The following is an 18,253-nucleotide window of genomic DNA, read 5'->3' as shown; positions in this document are numbered from 1 at the left end:
ATGTTGCTAAAACCAATTTTGTTTATCATTGATTTTAAGTTCATTACAACCAACAGCAAGCTTTTGATTTGCTTTGTAACCAAACAGTATGATAATGTGTATGCTCCTCTGTATTGAAGAGTACCACTCCCCGACTGTACGTTTCCATGCCTGGGAGCTCAACTCGAACCGTCAATGTAAATCTTCAGCCATTACAGTGTTGATCCGTAGTGATTTGTAGCCTTGTATAGATTGTACATCTAGTGTATTGTTACACATATTACTGTAGAAATATGAATTCTTCACTACCTTTATGAAAACTTTTCTGATGTTGCTTAAACTTTTAATTACTTTTTAACATATATGATATGCATTTTAGTTTTGGTAAATCTTCTGAATGTCGATTTTGAATTTTAAAATTTCACACCAGTTCAACTCAGCAAACTTTCTGTTTAATAAATAGTTTCTTATTGGATAATTTTGTTAAATCTCTGTAACCACTTCTTATTCAATGAAAATTGTGTTTGAGACAAAGACAGACGATATGGCACAGCACTATAAAAAAGTAAAGAAACAAATATATATGTCAAAGTAGGGTTAGCACCACTTGTTCACAATGATGATGCGCATCGCAAACTGAAGAATTCATTCACATTTTTATCTATTTTTCTTGGTCTTAAATATGAAATATTATTAAAATACATTTTATTCTTTTTAAATATTTTAAGTACATATAATGTAGTTGATGAATTTTGCTTCCTTGTAGCCTACAACCATTGCAATTTCTCTAGAATTTTTCTAGATCTCTTTTCGAATTTATCATCACTTTTAGACAACATTGGATCTTAGAGAGAAGTGATACATGGCATATGTTGATTTATTGAAGTAGATACATAATTTACCTGTTCAATTTCACAAAAATTAAATGAAATGTGACAAACAGACCTATGTTAGTTGATCCGCTGTTGTCTAATCTGTTTCTTTGTTTCTTTATTTATTAATCCCACATGCTTTTACATTTACATTGTTGATATTTTCACTGTCATTAACCACGTATCGTGTCCTACAGGCTACGTCCCTCCTAATGACCTAGGTATGTCAGCGCGCCAGGGGACCGGCACGCCGAGATCTCTTCTCCAGGCCAACACAGCATTTATAGGTTGGTGCTGCATGTGTTGTACAGGGCATGGTGTTCTCCTGGATATGGTCACTCTCTTATACTGCATGTTTCTCATCTCCATCACAGTTTTTACCAATCTCACCTAATAGATATACGTGTTATTAAAACATTAATTGTTAAAAAGATAAATTCATCAAGTGTACTAAAATTTTAAAAACCATTGATGCATGAAAATTTCATTACATTAAGACACATACCGTAGTCAGTTCTGAGAAAATTCTGATATATCTGAATTTCTTTTTTCAAATTTGACATTATGATTGTAACTAAAGGTTAGAAACATAATTATTATAATAAAAGGTGTGTACAGTGTATTTTGTAATGAGGATCTGAAGGTTAATGGTATTTATGAAAGAAAAGGGAGTGGCTTAAAATATTAAACTTAAGGGTGTTGGAGCAGTCACCTTCGCTATTCCCTACACTTATGATTGTGATGTATGCAAACCAAATAGTTTGTAAATTACTACCCGGTAATTGATATTAGACTAGAAATTCAGGATAAAATATAAATGTATTCTGCTTCTTGATTATTGCCAATTAAAATTTTAAATACTGTATATTCCTTTTCCATATACATTAATTTACTAATTTACCAAGATTTATAACATGTTTTCCTATTAGATTTAGTTTTCACTCATACTTTTATTTTACTTTTTAGTTCACAACTAATAATCTAATTAACAAAGTTACATTTAAAATGATTTTCTTTATATGTATTACGATTATTACTGGCCAATGCATTGACATCAATTGCATGTCCTTTAAAAAAAAATGTACCTGTATTTTGAAATAACGATTTTTGAAATTTGAACATTTTTCAACTGTGCATCATAATGTATCTGCACACAAGTACATGCAGAGAATTACACTTGAATTTCACAGTAAATTAAAGTAAATACACATATGAACTTTGAAAAGGCTTAACATTGATTTAAGATTTTGTACCAATATTGTTAGAAATAGCCTATTTATACTGTAATAGAGATAAGCAATATACTTTTATTACCTGTGGCTCAAGGACAGATTTGTACCCTTATACAGATGTAGAAAATGTGAATCACTTCCCAGAGGACTTTGATGACATGGCGCCCAAGAGGAATGATTCTGCCAGAATGAGGCGACGGGAGCGAGTCACACCACTCGTAAGTTAGATATCATTTGATTGCAGTGATAAGAAAATTAATAAAAACAGAAGTCATAGCTACAACTGACTCCCTTTAGTGAGGAAGAAGAGCAAGTCTATACAACCAGTCCAGTTTAGGTTTTATATCGAAATTGGACTTTGTTTGACAATGCTAGTTTTAAAAAATGATCAGATAGAAAAAAAATTTGTAAAAAAAAAAAACATTTCACTATACATTCTTCAATATAAAAAAAATACTTTTATAGTTAATTGGAAATGACCATATCTATTATCATTGTTTACAGCATGACCTAGCAGGCCCATCCAATGTGATGGGATCTGTATCCAGTCTGGATGTCGACCGCCTACAGAGGAAGAACGATGCCAGGATTAGGCGTTTACAGCAAATGAATGGTCAGTACAGGACTTCCTGTTTTATCTCTTCAGTTTTAAAACATAAATCAGAAAATGCATTGAAATTGGTTTGTTCAAAATGCTTATTTCTGTAGAGCATTAAAACTTATGCAAATTGTTCTTCTATATTTTAATTTAATCATACATAACGTAAAAACTTGTGTAATTTGCACACTTTTTTCTGTGCAAAAATAAAATTTTCAAGTTTTATTTACAGCTGATGAAGTGTCCATGGCTGATCCTGATGAAATTTTAGAAAACTTTATGGCCAAGCAGAGATATAACAGGTAAAGTGTTGATTGTCTTTTATACCCATTCAAAATATACTTGTTCAAACAATTGACCTTGATCTAATTTTATGACCTTGATCTAGTTTTAATGGATAAGATAAGATAATGCCCTGTTCTGTGTTGGTTGATTACCAAACATTTATTATTTATTAAAAGAAATTTAAGGTAGAATATTAAATGCAGAAAATGAAGAGCAAACCTGTGCCGTTTTTATAGTGTTGTTTTGATTGTTTCAGGCCGCCATCTGGACAAACTCTTCAGGACGATACGTGGCTACAGCCAGGAAATAAACAGTTATAGCAGCTTCTTAGTGTCTAATGATCGATAGGACGATTTGTTATATGCATATTAAGAGAATATAGTGTTCCCACAACAGTGGTCTACACAGCTCGGCCAAATACTGAGATGTTCCAAAGGCTATCGCCAAATAGTCTGGGACAGTACGATGTGACTTAGTGGCCAAAATGCAAGGACATTTATAAGCCATCATGGCACAATACCAAGGAAGACATGAAAACACATTACTGGATGAATGTGGACTTTTCATCAGTTTAACGTGGTTAAAATGTTTACGTGTCAAATGACTTGGATACCAGTATAGCCAGGACAACTAGATTAAGGACACATGTAATAGAGAAGTACAAAATGACCAGAATGTGACCAAAATGTGAAGAGTCTGTCACGCCTATACATATGAAATTTAACATGAGGAAATGTGTCATTTAACTTGACGAAGTATGTCATAACACCTTATAAGTTATCATCTAAGAAGGTTGACAGTCTTTAATAAAACATCAGGTTGACCCTGGTTAATCAAACATCAGGTTAACCCTGGTTAATCAAACATCAGGTTAACCCTGGTTAATCAAACATTAGGTTAACCCTGGTTAATCAAACATTACATTGACCCTGATTAATCAAATATTATGTTGACCCCTGATGATGATTTGTGTCCGAATGCTGTCCTTTATAATCATAAGCATGTTCACTGGGGATTTTTATCTGTACTGTGTATCATATTCTTGTCCATAATTAAGATCTGATATATATTTATGGAACTGTAGTTATTGTTTAATCATTGCCATTTTATAATTTTAACTTGATAGTAAAGAGTTTAAATTGAATGATTTAAATTAATACATTTTTTTAAGAGTTTACCAATGATTTTCCTAAAAGCCATGTAATGATGGATCAAATCCCATGAGGATCTCTTAATGGATTTGATAATGACTCATAAACAAACCTCAAATGGGAATTGAAGTTTTGTGCAGATTTAAACGAAGTTAGGTTTTTTTTTTCGTTTTTTTTTTACATGTTGAATATCTAGCAAGCTTAATGATTGAGCCTAGCTCATATCAAGTGTATAAAGCACAAAATTGCCTCATAGACATGGGATCTGTATTTCATTCTACTTAATAGTACACCTATTTTGTTTGTAAGATATAGAGATTTTATTTATTGTTCTCCAAGACTGTGATATTCGTTCTATAAATACCCTGCACTTGTTAGTACGCCATGCACTTAGTTATATAATGTTGAGATATAGGTTGTATATATGTATTAAAACACCTGATTAATTGGTGTACCTGTATTCCATGTCCCCAACCTACCATTGTATTGTCTTTAGGGATCATATCATGAATACAATAATAATGTACAGTGTATTATTGTGATATTGTAACAATGTAACTATGTTCTATTCATTATGGTATGAGTCTCTCTTTACTCTTAGGAGCTGGGATGGAAGTTTAATAGAGAGAAATAAAGTTTTAAGAAACATTACGTGGATGTTAGGAGTTACATTATACCAGAATTCGAAACTTACCATATTACTAATGGTACTTTTAGTATTAACTAATTCCTTGAATTCAGATTTGTTTCCAGATCTTGCTCAATAATAATTGCAGGAAATTGTTTCTCACAAGTTATTCCAGATAGTTCTATTTAGTGTTTTTATCTTCTCGTGTAGTTTGCCATTTTTATGAGGAGATAATTCCATTCATGGCCATTTAGTTCAGTGATGTGGTACAGCTTACTTCTTGTCATTAACATTGTGTCTGCCTGATGATGGCAGTCTGTTATTGGTGCTGTTTTATGTTGTCACAGCGCCATCTCATTCAAAGGGAGAAAACTCCTACTCTCTGATAAATGTATCACTGTCCCGTATCGTAACAGCCTTCAAATTACAGGGGATATGGTATCGTAAATTAAATGTGTTTCATCACGAAATAGAAATGATATGTCACATTAACTTTAATTAGTCAAACAAAATAGTCATGTATGTTTAATATGTACTTTCTGTACATGTATGCATTGCTTATTTGGAATTGTTTAACAATAGAAAATTGGGGCAAAGATACAGAATGTTGAAACATTTATTTCACCATGTAAATGGTGGTATTATATCTATAGGATTCTGAATGTTTTTTATATCCGTCCAGTCTTACAGTGCATTTATATAAACTTTGTCATGTATAATTAAATGTAGAAATATGTACTATTTATTATAATACTATCAATGTAGTGAAGCATTCCTTTGTCATCAGGGAAAAATTGATTAATGATATATTAAATAAAATGTCACAAATCAAGTGTGTGTTTACTACTGTTTGATCTAGGAGTTGTTCACTAGACAAATTGATACAGACACCAAATGGTCAATATTTCTGATCAGACATTATGAGATCTACGACTTCAAATCAGGTTGACAGATCACATCATCATTAGAACCTATGTACCGTATTCGCCGTAATTATTGCCTCTCTCCTCTTTTGGAGTAAAAGGCATATTATACAAGTTAACTCCTCTTTTGGAGTAAAAGGCATATTATGCAAGTTAACTCCTCTTTTGGAGTAAAAGGCATATTATGCAAGTTAACTCCTCTTTTGGAGTAAAAGGCATATTATGCAAGTTAGTTAACAGATTAATGAACCATGAGTACAGAAATATTTTAAATATGGTTGCTTTTTTTGTCCAAAACTTGCTATTCACTTTTGGTCATGAGACATGTTATGAAACTGCAAAAATATCTATGACAAAAGATAGTGAGGTCCCAGTTTTGACTTTGGACTCGGGTCAACAAAACCTGATTCTCGTTTAAGGACCATTTAGTTTGGACTTTAGTAAACTTGTTGATAAAACTGATACCAGTTCCAGAATCTTCCAACTCGCAGTCATGATGATCTTATATATCAGAAACTGGTCATATTGGTAATGCATACAATGTGGCCGAACAAGAAAGATTACAACAATTACAAATGTATGGTATGTAAATGATTTATTCCGTAGCACATATGGTTTATTATCGGTGATATCGTACATTGCCAGTGGCCTTTGGTGACCAGTTATTAACAATGTTACACTGTGTGTAACCAGACATTAAAATAACATATAAAAGTACAAATACTACAGAAATCACTACAATATCACAGACAGCACTCTCCCACCATTAACTGTCATTAGCATTTCAAATGCTAAATGGCTGTTTTCAGATTAAATTTTCTTCACCTTAACTTTTAAATAACTTAATACACTGCTCAATCACCAAAAACAAATACATTGTAATAAATAATTGGGTTTTCTACAATTAATGTAAAGAAAATTCCTTAGAAACATTAAGCTGCAATAAAAATGATATTAATTTAATACTTATAAATTAAAGGGTTACTAATTAAACTTAGATAATACCATTACCCTGTCGTCTTTAAATATTGCAGTTTATTTCTGTTTGAATGAAAATTTCTGAATGTATGAAGTATTTACTTAAGCTATCCTCTATACACATGTTATACTTCCATCTGATGATATGGGTTAAAGTTATAACACAAATATCATACAATTCGTTTAAATGTGACATAAAATAAAATAGGAATGAGTAATTATAAATAAAAATTAAGAATATATCAAACATCCCCAAACCCATACAAACAGGCACACATTTATACGTCAACATTTATAACTGCAGGAAAGTAACTTTTAGTTTATAATAAGTTAGAATATTTCTATAACCGTAGAAAAATTAATCCATTTAAAGACAACAATCATGGGTTTACAAAATTAAACTTAAATGATGAAATTTTAGAAGTAACCTAGTCTTTAATGAAATCTTTTTTTGATATTCTAAATGTAATAAAGATAAAATATACAATCAAGCAGTCTAGAGCTCCCCCAGTAACACACCTTTCCTACGAGGCTCACTGGTTTTGTTTAGGGAAACTATCCACACACAAAAACATTGTATTAATAAATATAGTAAGTAAATCAAACCATGACTAGAAATGGTTTTATATTAGAGATCTATCAGGCCCTAAAATCATGGTACACTGTTATGTATGACAAATCTTAAGTTTAGACATAGCCAATTAATGTAATCATCAATGGTGTTCTTAATTGTTAAATAGGTCACTCTTAATTGGCTATCAAAAGCACACACTTTATCTCCTAATGATCCTAGAGCCTCATAGAGGTTTTCTTGACTTCTTAATTCTAAATGATCGTTGCATATTTTTGTTGTGTGCACACATGTACTTCAATCAAAATTACATGATACAATAATAACTCTGACCAGCAAAGTCGATTATCGTGAAAGTGAGCAATATAGGCAACCAAATGGACTAGCATAAATCTCACACCACATGTATTGTGGTATCCTATAAAACTATTTACATCATGACAGACGAAGATCAAAGATAAATAATATAAGTTAAAGCTCTGGTGTCTACTAAGACCAAATATTTGACAAACATTAGCACAAAAGGATTGATTCATATACCAGGTAACTTGTTTGATAGCTATGGTTAATCCCCTTTTATTCCCTTGACTGATATGAGGTACTATAAACAACATTATTTTTGTGTAATTTTGCGAGTCATAGAGCTTAAATTCAAATATTAAACAAATATTTTAACACATGTATATGACTAGGATTCAGTAAGATCCCTCCAATATGTTGAAAATAATGAAGTGATTTACAGTACAATTTAAATCAGTATAATAATTTTGACTGTCCCATAGGTGGTCTTTATATGCAGGCCTAAAATGTTTTAAAGTGTAGATCTTATTTGTGGGAAATTATTTTTGCGAATTTATGTAGACTTCAGGAGCGTCATTTACATGACAGAGTTTGATAAGTAAAACCATGTTTTTTGAAAAAATTTGCAAAGTACATGTATCAAATTTCGTAAATTTGGGTGAATCCACAAATTTAGCAACTGTACAGTACTAACTGACTCTTAAGCTTTACACCAAATAATCAAGCAGTTACTACATACAGACAAAGATATGTTATACAGCTGGTACGCTTTATACTAACAGGGACACAGAAATTTACACCCATTTATTACTACTGTATCATTATGAATACCGGTAACATATCACTTCACATGAAATTACAGCATCGTCACCATTATAAAGCATATTCCTTCTTGACGACATATCTTCACAAAAATACCATTTATATACATTTATGGAATTTCCTTTTCCTATCGTTTTCAATCTTTAGTATTTTACTATGTTTGAACAAGGTTTTATAATTACTAATTTTGCTTTAGAAGATATTTTTTGTTTATTGTAGTTTTTATTCCTTAACATAAACATGTGTTTATTACGAAAATAAAAATGAATTAAACATGCGTAGACAAATTCCACAAACTTCAAAACCATTCACAACATTTTTGCTAAATGTTAAAAAAAGGAAAAGAAAAGCAAGTTTGCTATATTTTACAACCTTACAATCACCCTATACAATGGAACATATTGCACATATTTTGCTAAAACTTCTTTACTGAAGAAGACTTTCTGGGAGAACATGATGTTTGTTTTGAATTAGAGGTATCTAATTTCTGAACATATTGGTGATATTGAAGTAGAGGTATCTAATTTCGATGGTGTTACAGCTGTTTACAGAGTAGAGATTTTACCATTCGTACATATATATAGGTATAGTTGTCAAAGCACCTAATGTTAGAACTGCATAATAGTGATTGACACAACCCTTCATTTTATGTTGACAAGTCTTATTTCTAAAAGATTAAATGGAAAAAAATCTGAGTCCTGCATCCAATAAAGGCAAGTCTGATAACAGACCCCAGAAATCATTGAATAATAACATTTTTTGATACATCTTATTTTCTTAAAAATCACTTTAACACCATCACCAATGAGACTTTTATAGATCCAAGCTGTTGGAATTCCTTGGGTTTACATGTCGGTAGCTGCCATTAGTTTAGTCAGTGAATGTTTCTCTCAGATCCCATACTCTCCGAGCATCACAAATATCATCAGCACAATTAGTAAAGCACCAAACACTATCAGTAGCACACTGTAGGAATCTGACAACAAAATGAGGTAAGATACATTGTAAGTCTCCAATTAAAATACTAAAATAACTTTATCAATATTAAGAGCATTTACAGTTTCCGGGACAAATATTTCTCCCTTAGACTGATCCTGCAAGTATTAAGGACTTGACCAAGTCTACGTCAAATTGGATTTTGATAAACTTGGTGAATAATGAAAATTTAACTTTAAATTCTAAGAATCCATTAAAATTCTTAGTTTTTCACTCAAAATAAAACCGGGTAAAAATCTTCTCCATACATTCTATTTATAAATAGATGCAAAGAGTAACTTGACCCAGTAACCTTGTCCCAGTACATGCGGGAGTAACTGAGTATACATCATTACCAGTAAAACTTACTTCGTGTGGCCACTTGATGCATGCGGATAGTGTTATCAGCAGAGATACTCAATAAAGTAAAGTCTTGATTTCCAGTCACTTGTCGTGTCCCCTCCGAGCTTGGCATGAATTCTATTCCTGTTACAAATATACTGTGGGCTTCTTTCTTGTAATACAATTTCTGAAACAAATATACATTATGTAGTGATCACATCATCATCAGGGCTACACTGAAACAAATATACATTATGTAGTGATCACATCATCATCAGGGCTACACTGAAACAAATATACATTATGTAGTGATCACATCATCATCAGGGCTACAGAATGAGTGCCCAGAAGTTATATTCTAGAGGTAGAAGATGGCAAATTGAGTGAATTCCTGGTGATAACTGAATGAAATTATATGGTTCGATTCTTCAAAATATTTTTTTTTAGAAATCAAAGTATACCTGTAGACTAAAGGATATATATACAGCTACGCTGCCAGATATTGTTCCCACTGCGATGTATATGCCGTCATCACTGTAAAATACAACAAGATACAAATAGATTATTACTCCATAAAGCAACATCTAGTTTAAAAAATACAACAAGATACAAATAAATCATTACTTTATAAAACAACATCTAGTTTAAATCTAAAGAAGATCTATGTAATGCAAACAAACCTATTTTTCAATTTATCTATTTAACAGGTGCTTAAATCTTGTGAAAATAACTGCAACAGGAGATTGCTTATCACAGCAATACTTAATGAGCATGGATTACAATTTCAATCATATTCATTCTAATCAGTTATTGAGTTCTTCTTGAGGTTTTAAAATGTGATGTTACAAAGGTTAAATTTTAATGTAACAGGTGATTTACATAGTGAACTCTACCAAAATGAGCTCACAATTAAGACTTTATTTCTGAAGTAATTTTTACCTAAAATAATGAATGACAGCCTTACCTCACAGCCAAACTTGATAGGACTTCTGTACCAGCATTCATCATACGCTTTGGTGTGAATTTCTCACTATTCCACATGGTAATATAACAGGGTAGAGGTTTCTGGGCAGATCTTTTATTTGGTATACTGATAGTGTATAGGTTGTATTTGTCTTTATTGCCTTCTATCAAACCATACCTGTGAAAGAGAAAATAAAAACATTCAGAGATTATAGGCATAAATCAAATTTTAGCACAACATATGAACACAGATTTAAAATCTTTGCTTAACATACATGTTTGTACATCATTTCCTTTTTTGTTCATACCAAAATGGCGATGAAAAATCTTTACTTGCTAATAAAACAAGGTGTTCTATAAAAAGTACAAAATGTAAGATTATATCAAATATTAGCCAAATTTCAAGATAGCCAAATATCTATTACTTTACGATTCACACACATCAATGCAAGCTTACAAGAAAAACTGCAAAATATCAATAACAACCTTCAGAATATAAAGAAAATCTTCAAATAGTGAAAACCGGAAGTTACAAACTCCAACGATCAAAACCAAAGTTGACTGCCTGACAGACATCTTGTTGTCTGATCAGTCCCAAAAATGCAATCCTACCAAATCTACCAATGAATTTGAGATATATTCTTTCAGTGCGTATTGAGAAATGGCGGCATCATGAATTTGTTTACAGGCAGACCGATGATTAATGGACCACTGAAAGGAAATTTGAATAGCCCACCAACACTCAACAAATGAAATGTAGAAGATGACTTTCATTTAATAAAACTGTAGAATCTAGCTTTCCCACTGCTATATCTGTGTTCATCAGTCTTAACTTAACTACAACATCTATATCTGTGTTTGTCACTAACTTACCTACACATCTATATCTGTGTTCATCAGACTATCTTACCTACAACATCTATATCTGTGTTCGTCAGACTAACTTACCTACACACATCTATATCTGTGTTTGTCTACTGTAACTTACCTACAACATCTATATCTGTGTTCGTCTGACTGTAACTTACCTACAACATCTATATCTGTGTTTGTCAGACTAACTTACCTACAACATCTATATCTGTGTTCATCAGACTAACTTACCTACAACATCTATATCTGTGTTTGTCAGACTAACTTACCTACAACATCTATATCTGTGTTTGTCTGACTAACTTACCTACAACATCTATATCTGTGTTCGTCTGACTGTAACTTACCTACAACAACTATATCTGTGTTTGTCAGACTAACTTACCTAAAACATCTATATCTGTGTTCATCAGACTTACTTACCTACAACATCTATATCTGTGTTCGTCTGACTGTAACGGCCATTTGAGATCTGTAATCTTACTACCATCTTTAGAATTCCATACACAGGCACAGTGGTCTCGAGATACTGTCACAATCTATAAACATACCAAAAACTATGATTTTACATCATTGTTATGTGACTAAGTCAGGGTCAGAACAAATGAGAAGTTATCATTCCAAGAGCAGGCCACACTCAACATTGCTTCACTATAGATATTAAACTCATTCGCACAGTCAACAAAAGCTAGGCAATGGACTATACACTTCCTATATACCAAGATAAAATTCTTATGGCAGTAATAGGACTTTTTTAAACCTAAAAATGTTTGTTTTCAGTTTCATTCTTTGATAGTGAAATTGCACTACCAAACAATTATAAACAAAAGGACAGCTTTGGATGGGATAGAAAAAAAATAATGTTGTGTCAGATCTCTCTGTAACAATACATAGTAGGTGCAAGTTTTATTATATATTTAACTCATTTATATGTGGTCATATAAAACAAATACTTACCTTATCACCTGGTGGGCTAATATCTATATCATCTATATCATTTTTATGGCCATGAACTTCATACATTTTTTCCAATGCTGGAAACTGAAGCAAAGAAATTAATATTATCAAAGAAAGAGTCACTAAAAGTTCCCGTCAAAGTAAAGTTATTGAAAACATTATTCTGGATTTTGAGATTTCCTCTTTTGTTTGATGTATACCGCCCAGTTTTAAAATGCATTAACTCTTGAATAAACATCAAAATACCATACTAGTTCAGGAGATTTGAGTGGTGAAATGACATCGGCATGTGATGCCAAATGACATAAAATTACTTTGCTCACAATGTGAAGCTCCCCTAATATATATTAATGCTTTTTTTTCAATATTGAAGAGAAATTTTATCAGGCTAGATTTTTGTAGCCAGAAAATATGTGTACCTTCCACACACGTAGATAACCATCAGTCCCCCCGGTAGCTATAAAGCTTCGATTCGGACTGATCTGGGCCACCTTCTGAAAACTGCTGTCTTTATTGAAGTCTGTTTTAGTACTTTTTACTTCATCAATGTCAAACATTATCTGCTTCCCAGTACTGTTTGGAGTGCCCTCTGAGCTGGTATCGCCTTTCCTTTTTCGTAAATTTCCATCATCTGTGAAATATGTGTAAAACATGCATCATACAATAATAATGTTATGTAATCCAATTTTTGTAGCACTTTTTGTAGAATTAAATCTAAAAAAAAAATTCAGCCAAACTTGCATTGTTATTTCCTTTTAAAATTTTGTAAGTACTGGTACTATATTAGAAAAGGAAAAATATACCGTAACTCAAACCAGGAAGTTTAGGACCCAGAGTGAGGAGTCCCAATGCAAGACCTTGTTAAAGATTTTTTTGTGATTTATCCTTTAAATAAATGTAGAAATTTGAGAAATTTCCTGCAGCATATTGCAATAATTTATGAGCACAAAACATGATGCACATTTATTTTGAATTTTTCTCTGGAAATTATGCACTTCCTTAATACATTGTATTTCTATTATATCTGCATCTTGAAACACTGGCTATAGCATATATATAATCATGTTCCTTGTATACAGCAACTACATCTGACATATATATATGTACATGGGTTCCGATCAGAAATATAAAGTGTAATACCTGATGTCTTCTTTTTGGGTGACACCACTTTATATTTAAGTGAGTATATGTGACACTCATCGTCCAGACCAGCAGCAAAGTGATGGTGTCTGCCATCATACACATTCGTGCCATTCATGATGGCCTGTGCTCCAGTGTCGTGTCTACAGATACTGACGGCCTGAAGTTTGCCATCTTCAAGCTTAACCTCATATACTTCCTGGAAATAAATAAAACATTCACAAAATGAAACAATCTGTTGGGTATTGTTATAATTATTGCTGGTGGATACAATTGAAAGCCGCAACAATGCTTAATTTAAGTTGGATCGGTACTTGAATACATATTTATAAAAATATTCATTTTATACATCCCTGGTTTCTCATGATGGGCCAGTTGCATACAAATTTCTGCTAAAAAGATCTGAAGGTGCAGACATGTGTATCTGAAGGGCACGAAGTGCGAAGTACTTTTAAGGTAACAAATACATGAAAAATATGAGATAAAAGCAAATCTTCAAAATTCAATCCTACATCCGCTATTTTTTTATACATATGGAAATCATATCTTATGCTCTGACAAACGTAATCTTCATCCGGCAGAAGCTCAGTGTTATCGTTCTTTATTTTCAAACATTCAAGTGATTTAGACCATCTTCCAATATAATCAGCTGACCAAAAACGGAATAACCGTTACGGAAATAAAATTTCTTCCTTCTCTCATAGGGGTTTCCTTCTCAAATGTAGGTTTTGGGACTGGGATAATAGAGTTAATATATGAATAAAAAATAAATAGAAAATTCAGCTCCTTTATTTCTACAAATTGCACTTTTTAACGTTGCATCATTAATGGTTACTGAAACATTTGGCTGCGCCCTTGAAGGCCTTGCCTTCAGCCATATTATATATCTACACTGATGCAAGTGACTAGTGGTCGCATCAGTAGAGTATTTAACCTTGATCTTAACCAGCCCAAGACAATCATCTTTTGAGATTGATTTTTGAATACCCATCTGAATGGATTAATTTGTTTCCTCTCCTGTAATTGTGATATTGGACTTAAGATGATCATCTGACCAGGTAGCTCATCCAGCTAAGTGTCCGAAGGTCCCAAATTCAAATGTTTGGAGGTCCGAGTGTAGCAGAAACCTATATAAGTTTAAGTTATATATAGTCTATATGTTTCCGAGTGCAAGTTGCGATCATTACACTCTAAATTAATTTTAGGCAAAGCCTATCTTACAGCATAGCAGTTAATCCATTCTTTTATATGTTGAGTTTTTAACTGTTAAAAAATAGAAATATATAATTGTAATGAATGCAGTTGAGAAGCCAGGTAAATGAATAAAGAATTTCTAACAGCGAAAGAGTTATCTCCCTTGACCCGGCGATTAGACTCTTATTGATATTATGTGTTTTGTTCTTATTGCTTATTATGTGTATTGACTTATCGACTATTTGAAACCAATTCTATATTAGAATCATAGCCTTGCTGAATTACTGGCATTGAGTTTATAGCAAGAAAAAAAATATTTACATAGAATACTTCTACTTCTCTTAATGCAAAAATATGCGACTGCGACTACATAATGTATCATCTCTCATCGTCATTTTCTGTTGCCAAGCAGAAAATTCTGAAGCGAATGGTCACGTAAAACGATGTTTAAGTTAAGATTCAGGACAAAACGACATGTTAGATTCAGTTAGAATTTAAATTAGAAGGCTTTCCATTACTTAGAAGGCTTAAGTTATCTTTCATTAATGTTTTCATTTTGAATATTTTAAAGAATATTGTTTGTAATCACACTTGAGTGTGGTAATCACACTAGAGTGTGACTTCGCATACTGTTTTGCGCAATACTGGATCTTGTGATTTCCGTTTCCAGTTTACAAGAAAGTTTTCCATCTCTACATATATGGATGATTTACATAGAATAATGTTACCGAGACATCTCTATATTAGACGTCGGTATTGAGAAACTTCTGATGGGCAATACCAACATCTAATCTGGGATTAAGCCTATATGAGTCTTCCCAAGTTCCGCCCTCGAATTAGGGCAGAAGTTTGATGCTTATAATGACAGAAAGAAAACTTACCAGAATTTCATATATCATATATAGTGTAAATAAATAGTTATCCATGAACACATCAGTGAAAGGGAAGGCGATTCATTACTATGCGACTATGTCCCCTTGATATCAAATTTCGATGAGACATTTGATCAGACAATGCGCCAAAACAACATTTTCTTGGGACATTGAGGCGAAAAAAAAATTAACATCAGCTTGTATCATCAATGTTTTATTAGTCACTCATTAGCCTAGTCAGTGTAATGTTGATTCAGCAAATAAGAAAATAATGATAGCAGATGAATTTGTTAACAGATAATTTAACCAGAAACTGCTTCAAAATTTAAAGTAATATTAAACTTTTTTGTTCTTGTTGTAATAAAATAAAACATGGATTATACCTATGTTAGCAGAAATACACAGACATTTTACCTAGTTCACTTCATGTGTCAATGTTTGTCAAATACAAAATCAGAAACGTAAGTAGTATGTAGTTCATATACCGACTCAAAGACCAGCGGTAATCAACTTACTGTAGAAGCAAAACGAAATGAACGCTTACAAGTTTATCTGTTTCTGTCTCCAAATACGGAAGGAATGTTGTAGATTACTACCGTAATGCACGTGGATGACTAGTCACACGCAGTGTTCAGGTGTTCTTCAGGTGAAGTAACATGAATGTGATCGACCACATCACAAAATACATGTAGTTTAATTCATTAAAATGCTAAAGAAATTGTCTCTGTCGCTTTCAGGCTGTCGAGTGAAAGGAATGGAAATTATCTCAGATGATTTCGACCAGCAAGTACAGATTTAAATCTAAGTTTTAACGCAGGGAACTCCCCGTACAGTATCAGAATTTTGCGGGATAACATCTTTGTTTACATCGGACCGCTTATAACATTGCTGAGTGTCACGTGACAAGTCGTTTATTTAGATGAAAATCGCTTACACTCGAAGACAGAACACGATATATAGTTACATTTACTTATTAAAACGATAAACAAAACTCGATATTTCAATGCATTAGTGGTTTGTAATACGCGTCATGTAACCTCTGTATACATTGGACAAATCAGCTGGCGGGGAACCAATCAAAAACGACCTTTCATCAGCGTGTTTAGAAACCGGGGTCTGTCTCAAAAACCATTTGTATCTTACCGATGATCAGTCAAACGTCTATGCGCCGAAAGAGCGCAAAGTATGTTTTTTTGATGTGTCATTTATTCAACAGATGTGCATATGGCGCAGGGCGTCTGGCCTTGTCTATCACTGACACATCCAGTTATATTAGGTTGTATGACCAGATATAAATCCACGGAGTATCACACATTTTATAGGTGACCCATAGCAATCATGTCCAGCGCTGTAGCTAGGTTAAATCCTATTCAAATTTTCATTGCAATTTGTGATCACTTCCGGTTTATCAAGTTATAGGACGTTTATCAGTTCTGATGAATTCTGGAAATATTCAAATAAACTAAATACATTTTAGTTGAAATTGCAGATAAGAATATTTTACTTTCCTTCACCATTCCATAATTGGTAACTACAGAGTAAAAATAGCGATCAGGTAGACTTACAAATAGTGGTGGGGGTAAAGAAATGTCTAAATTCATTATAAAATTAAAAGTGCAATAGTGACGCTTTGTATTTTGGATTTAGCATGAGTTTGGATAATTCTTTCAATATGTGGATTGTCAAAGGTTAGTGTAAACACAATTTGAAATTCATATCGAACCCATTTCTTCCCCGTATGAATCCTGCCTCAATTGTTAGAGGTTAGACATGGCGTAATGATCAAAAGTGTCTCGTCGTGTATACCTCTAACATTGTTGGAGTACTCTATCACAAGAGTTCGCTTTGCTTCGGCCCGATCCAAAAAAAATGCACTGTATATTACCTCATCCCCACTGTGCCGAATAATCGTCACTATTGACGGATGGCGAATACCTAAAGAAGAAGCACTCTCTATTTTAACTTTTAAATTAAATCAGTTTGTCTTCTCACTCTATTGCCTTTTTGACAAGGGTTTAGAAACTAATTAAATCTGATGTAAGCGACTGCATATAATCAGCAGGCAGACAGTCCACACACCATAAGGTCGGCCTATGTTGTCGACACAGTTGACACCGACAGCTGCCATGGGCAGGGCCGTGTTGGACAGAACGGCAAAAACAAACCAAAATCGGATAACGTATCACCAAAATACAGAACTTACGATTGCATTAGCAATGCCAGTCTTTGCAGCACCACCACCGCCAGCTACAAGAAAATGTCTTTCGTCTAAGGATTTGACAACGTAAAGTGGAAATTCTGTTCTTGCCAACAAACCACCTTTGTCGGCCATCTTGCCACGATTTGCTCCGGTTGGTCCCGGTTTAGTTAAATATATATAAATAATTTCAATTGTTGGGAATAATTTTTCCACCAATAATATCGAAGAAAATGGTCGAGATAATCTTATTATTGATTTTAAATCACCTAAATTAAACATCACAAAATAAAAATTCTGCGGATCTGCTAAAACAGAAAAATAGTTCCCTTTGCTGATCTGGGTTTCAGAAATGCTTGTTGGTGTCGCGGCATTTCGATTTTATAGAATTTCACAGAATC

At 32.9% G+C, this 18,253-nt stretch overlaps 2 protein-coding genes across 8 annotated transcripts in view; one reads left to right on the top strand and one right to left on the bottom strand.

The window, feature by feature from the left end:
- The window catches only part of LOC138325890 (centrosome and spindle pole-associated protein 1-like), a 108,763-nt gene extending 103,186 nt beyond the window's left edge, over window positions 1-5,577 (top strand). For all 7 annotated transcript variants that reach the window (XM_069271887.1, XM_069271884.1, XM_069271885.1 and 4 more), the window contains 5 exons: window positions 1,049-1,138; window positions 2,201-2,301; window positions 2,588-2,696; window positions 2,914-2,983; window positions 3,223-5,577. In XM_069271887.1, coding sequence (XP_069127988.1) covers window positions 1,049-1,138; window positions 2,201-2,301; window positions 2,588-2,696; window positions 2,914-2,983; window positions 3,223-3,286 — 434 coding nt within the window. In that variant the 3' untranslated portion in view covers window positions 3,287-5,577. The remainder of the gene's footprint in view (window positions 1-1,048; window positions 1,139-2,200; window positions 2,302-2,587; window positions 2,697-2,913; window positions 2,984-3,222) is intronic.
- A 669-nt stretch (window positions 5,578-6,246) lies between these two features.
- LOC138325889 (guanine nucleotide-exchange factor SEC12-like) lies at window positions 6,247-17,994 on the bottom strand. Its single transcript, XM_069271880.1, has 9 exons — window positions 17,859-17,994; window positions 13,590-13,788; window positions 12,869-13,080; window positions 12,450-12,533; window positions 11,916-12,031; window positions 10,621-10,797; window positions 10,118-10,190; window positions 9,684-9,843; window positions 6,247-9,315 (listed from the first exon to the last, which is right to left on the bottom strand). The coding sequence occupies exons 1-9, from the start codon at window positions 17,985-17,987 to the stop codon at window positions 9,230-9,232; spliced, it is 1,236 nt and encodes a 411-aa protein (XP_069127981.1). The 5' UTR covers window positions 17,988-17,994; the 3' UTR covers window positions 6,247-9,229.
- Between the last annotated feature and the right edge of the window lie 259 nt (window positions 17,995-18,253).

This window comes from Argopecten irradians, chromosome 6 (assembly GCF_041381155.1).
Source record: "Argopecten irradians isolate NY chromosome 6, Ai_NY, whole genome shotgun sequence".
NCBI lineage: Eukaryota > Metazoa > Mollusca > Bivalvia > Pectinida > Pectinidae > Argopecten > Argopecten irradians.
This window is presented reverse-complemented; position numbering and strand designations above follow the sequence as displayed.

Bases quoted from the DNA above. Each gene is read 5' to 3' on its own strand.
- LOC138325889 (XM_069271880.1), bottom strand. From the start codon at position 17,987: ATGGCCGACAAAGGTGGTTTGTTGGCAAGAACAGAATTTCCACTTTAC. The intron at 13,081-13,589 runs GTATTACACTTT...CATATTTCACAG, and splicing joins ACCCAAAAAGAAGACATCAG to ATGATGGAAATTTACGAAAA. The intron at 12,032-12,449 runs GTAAGTATTTGT...GTATGTTTATAG, and splicing joins TTAGCCCACCAGGTGATAAG to ATTGTGACAGTATCTCGAGA.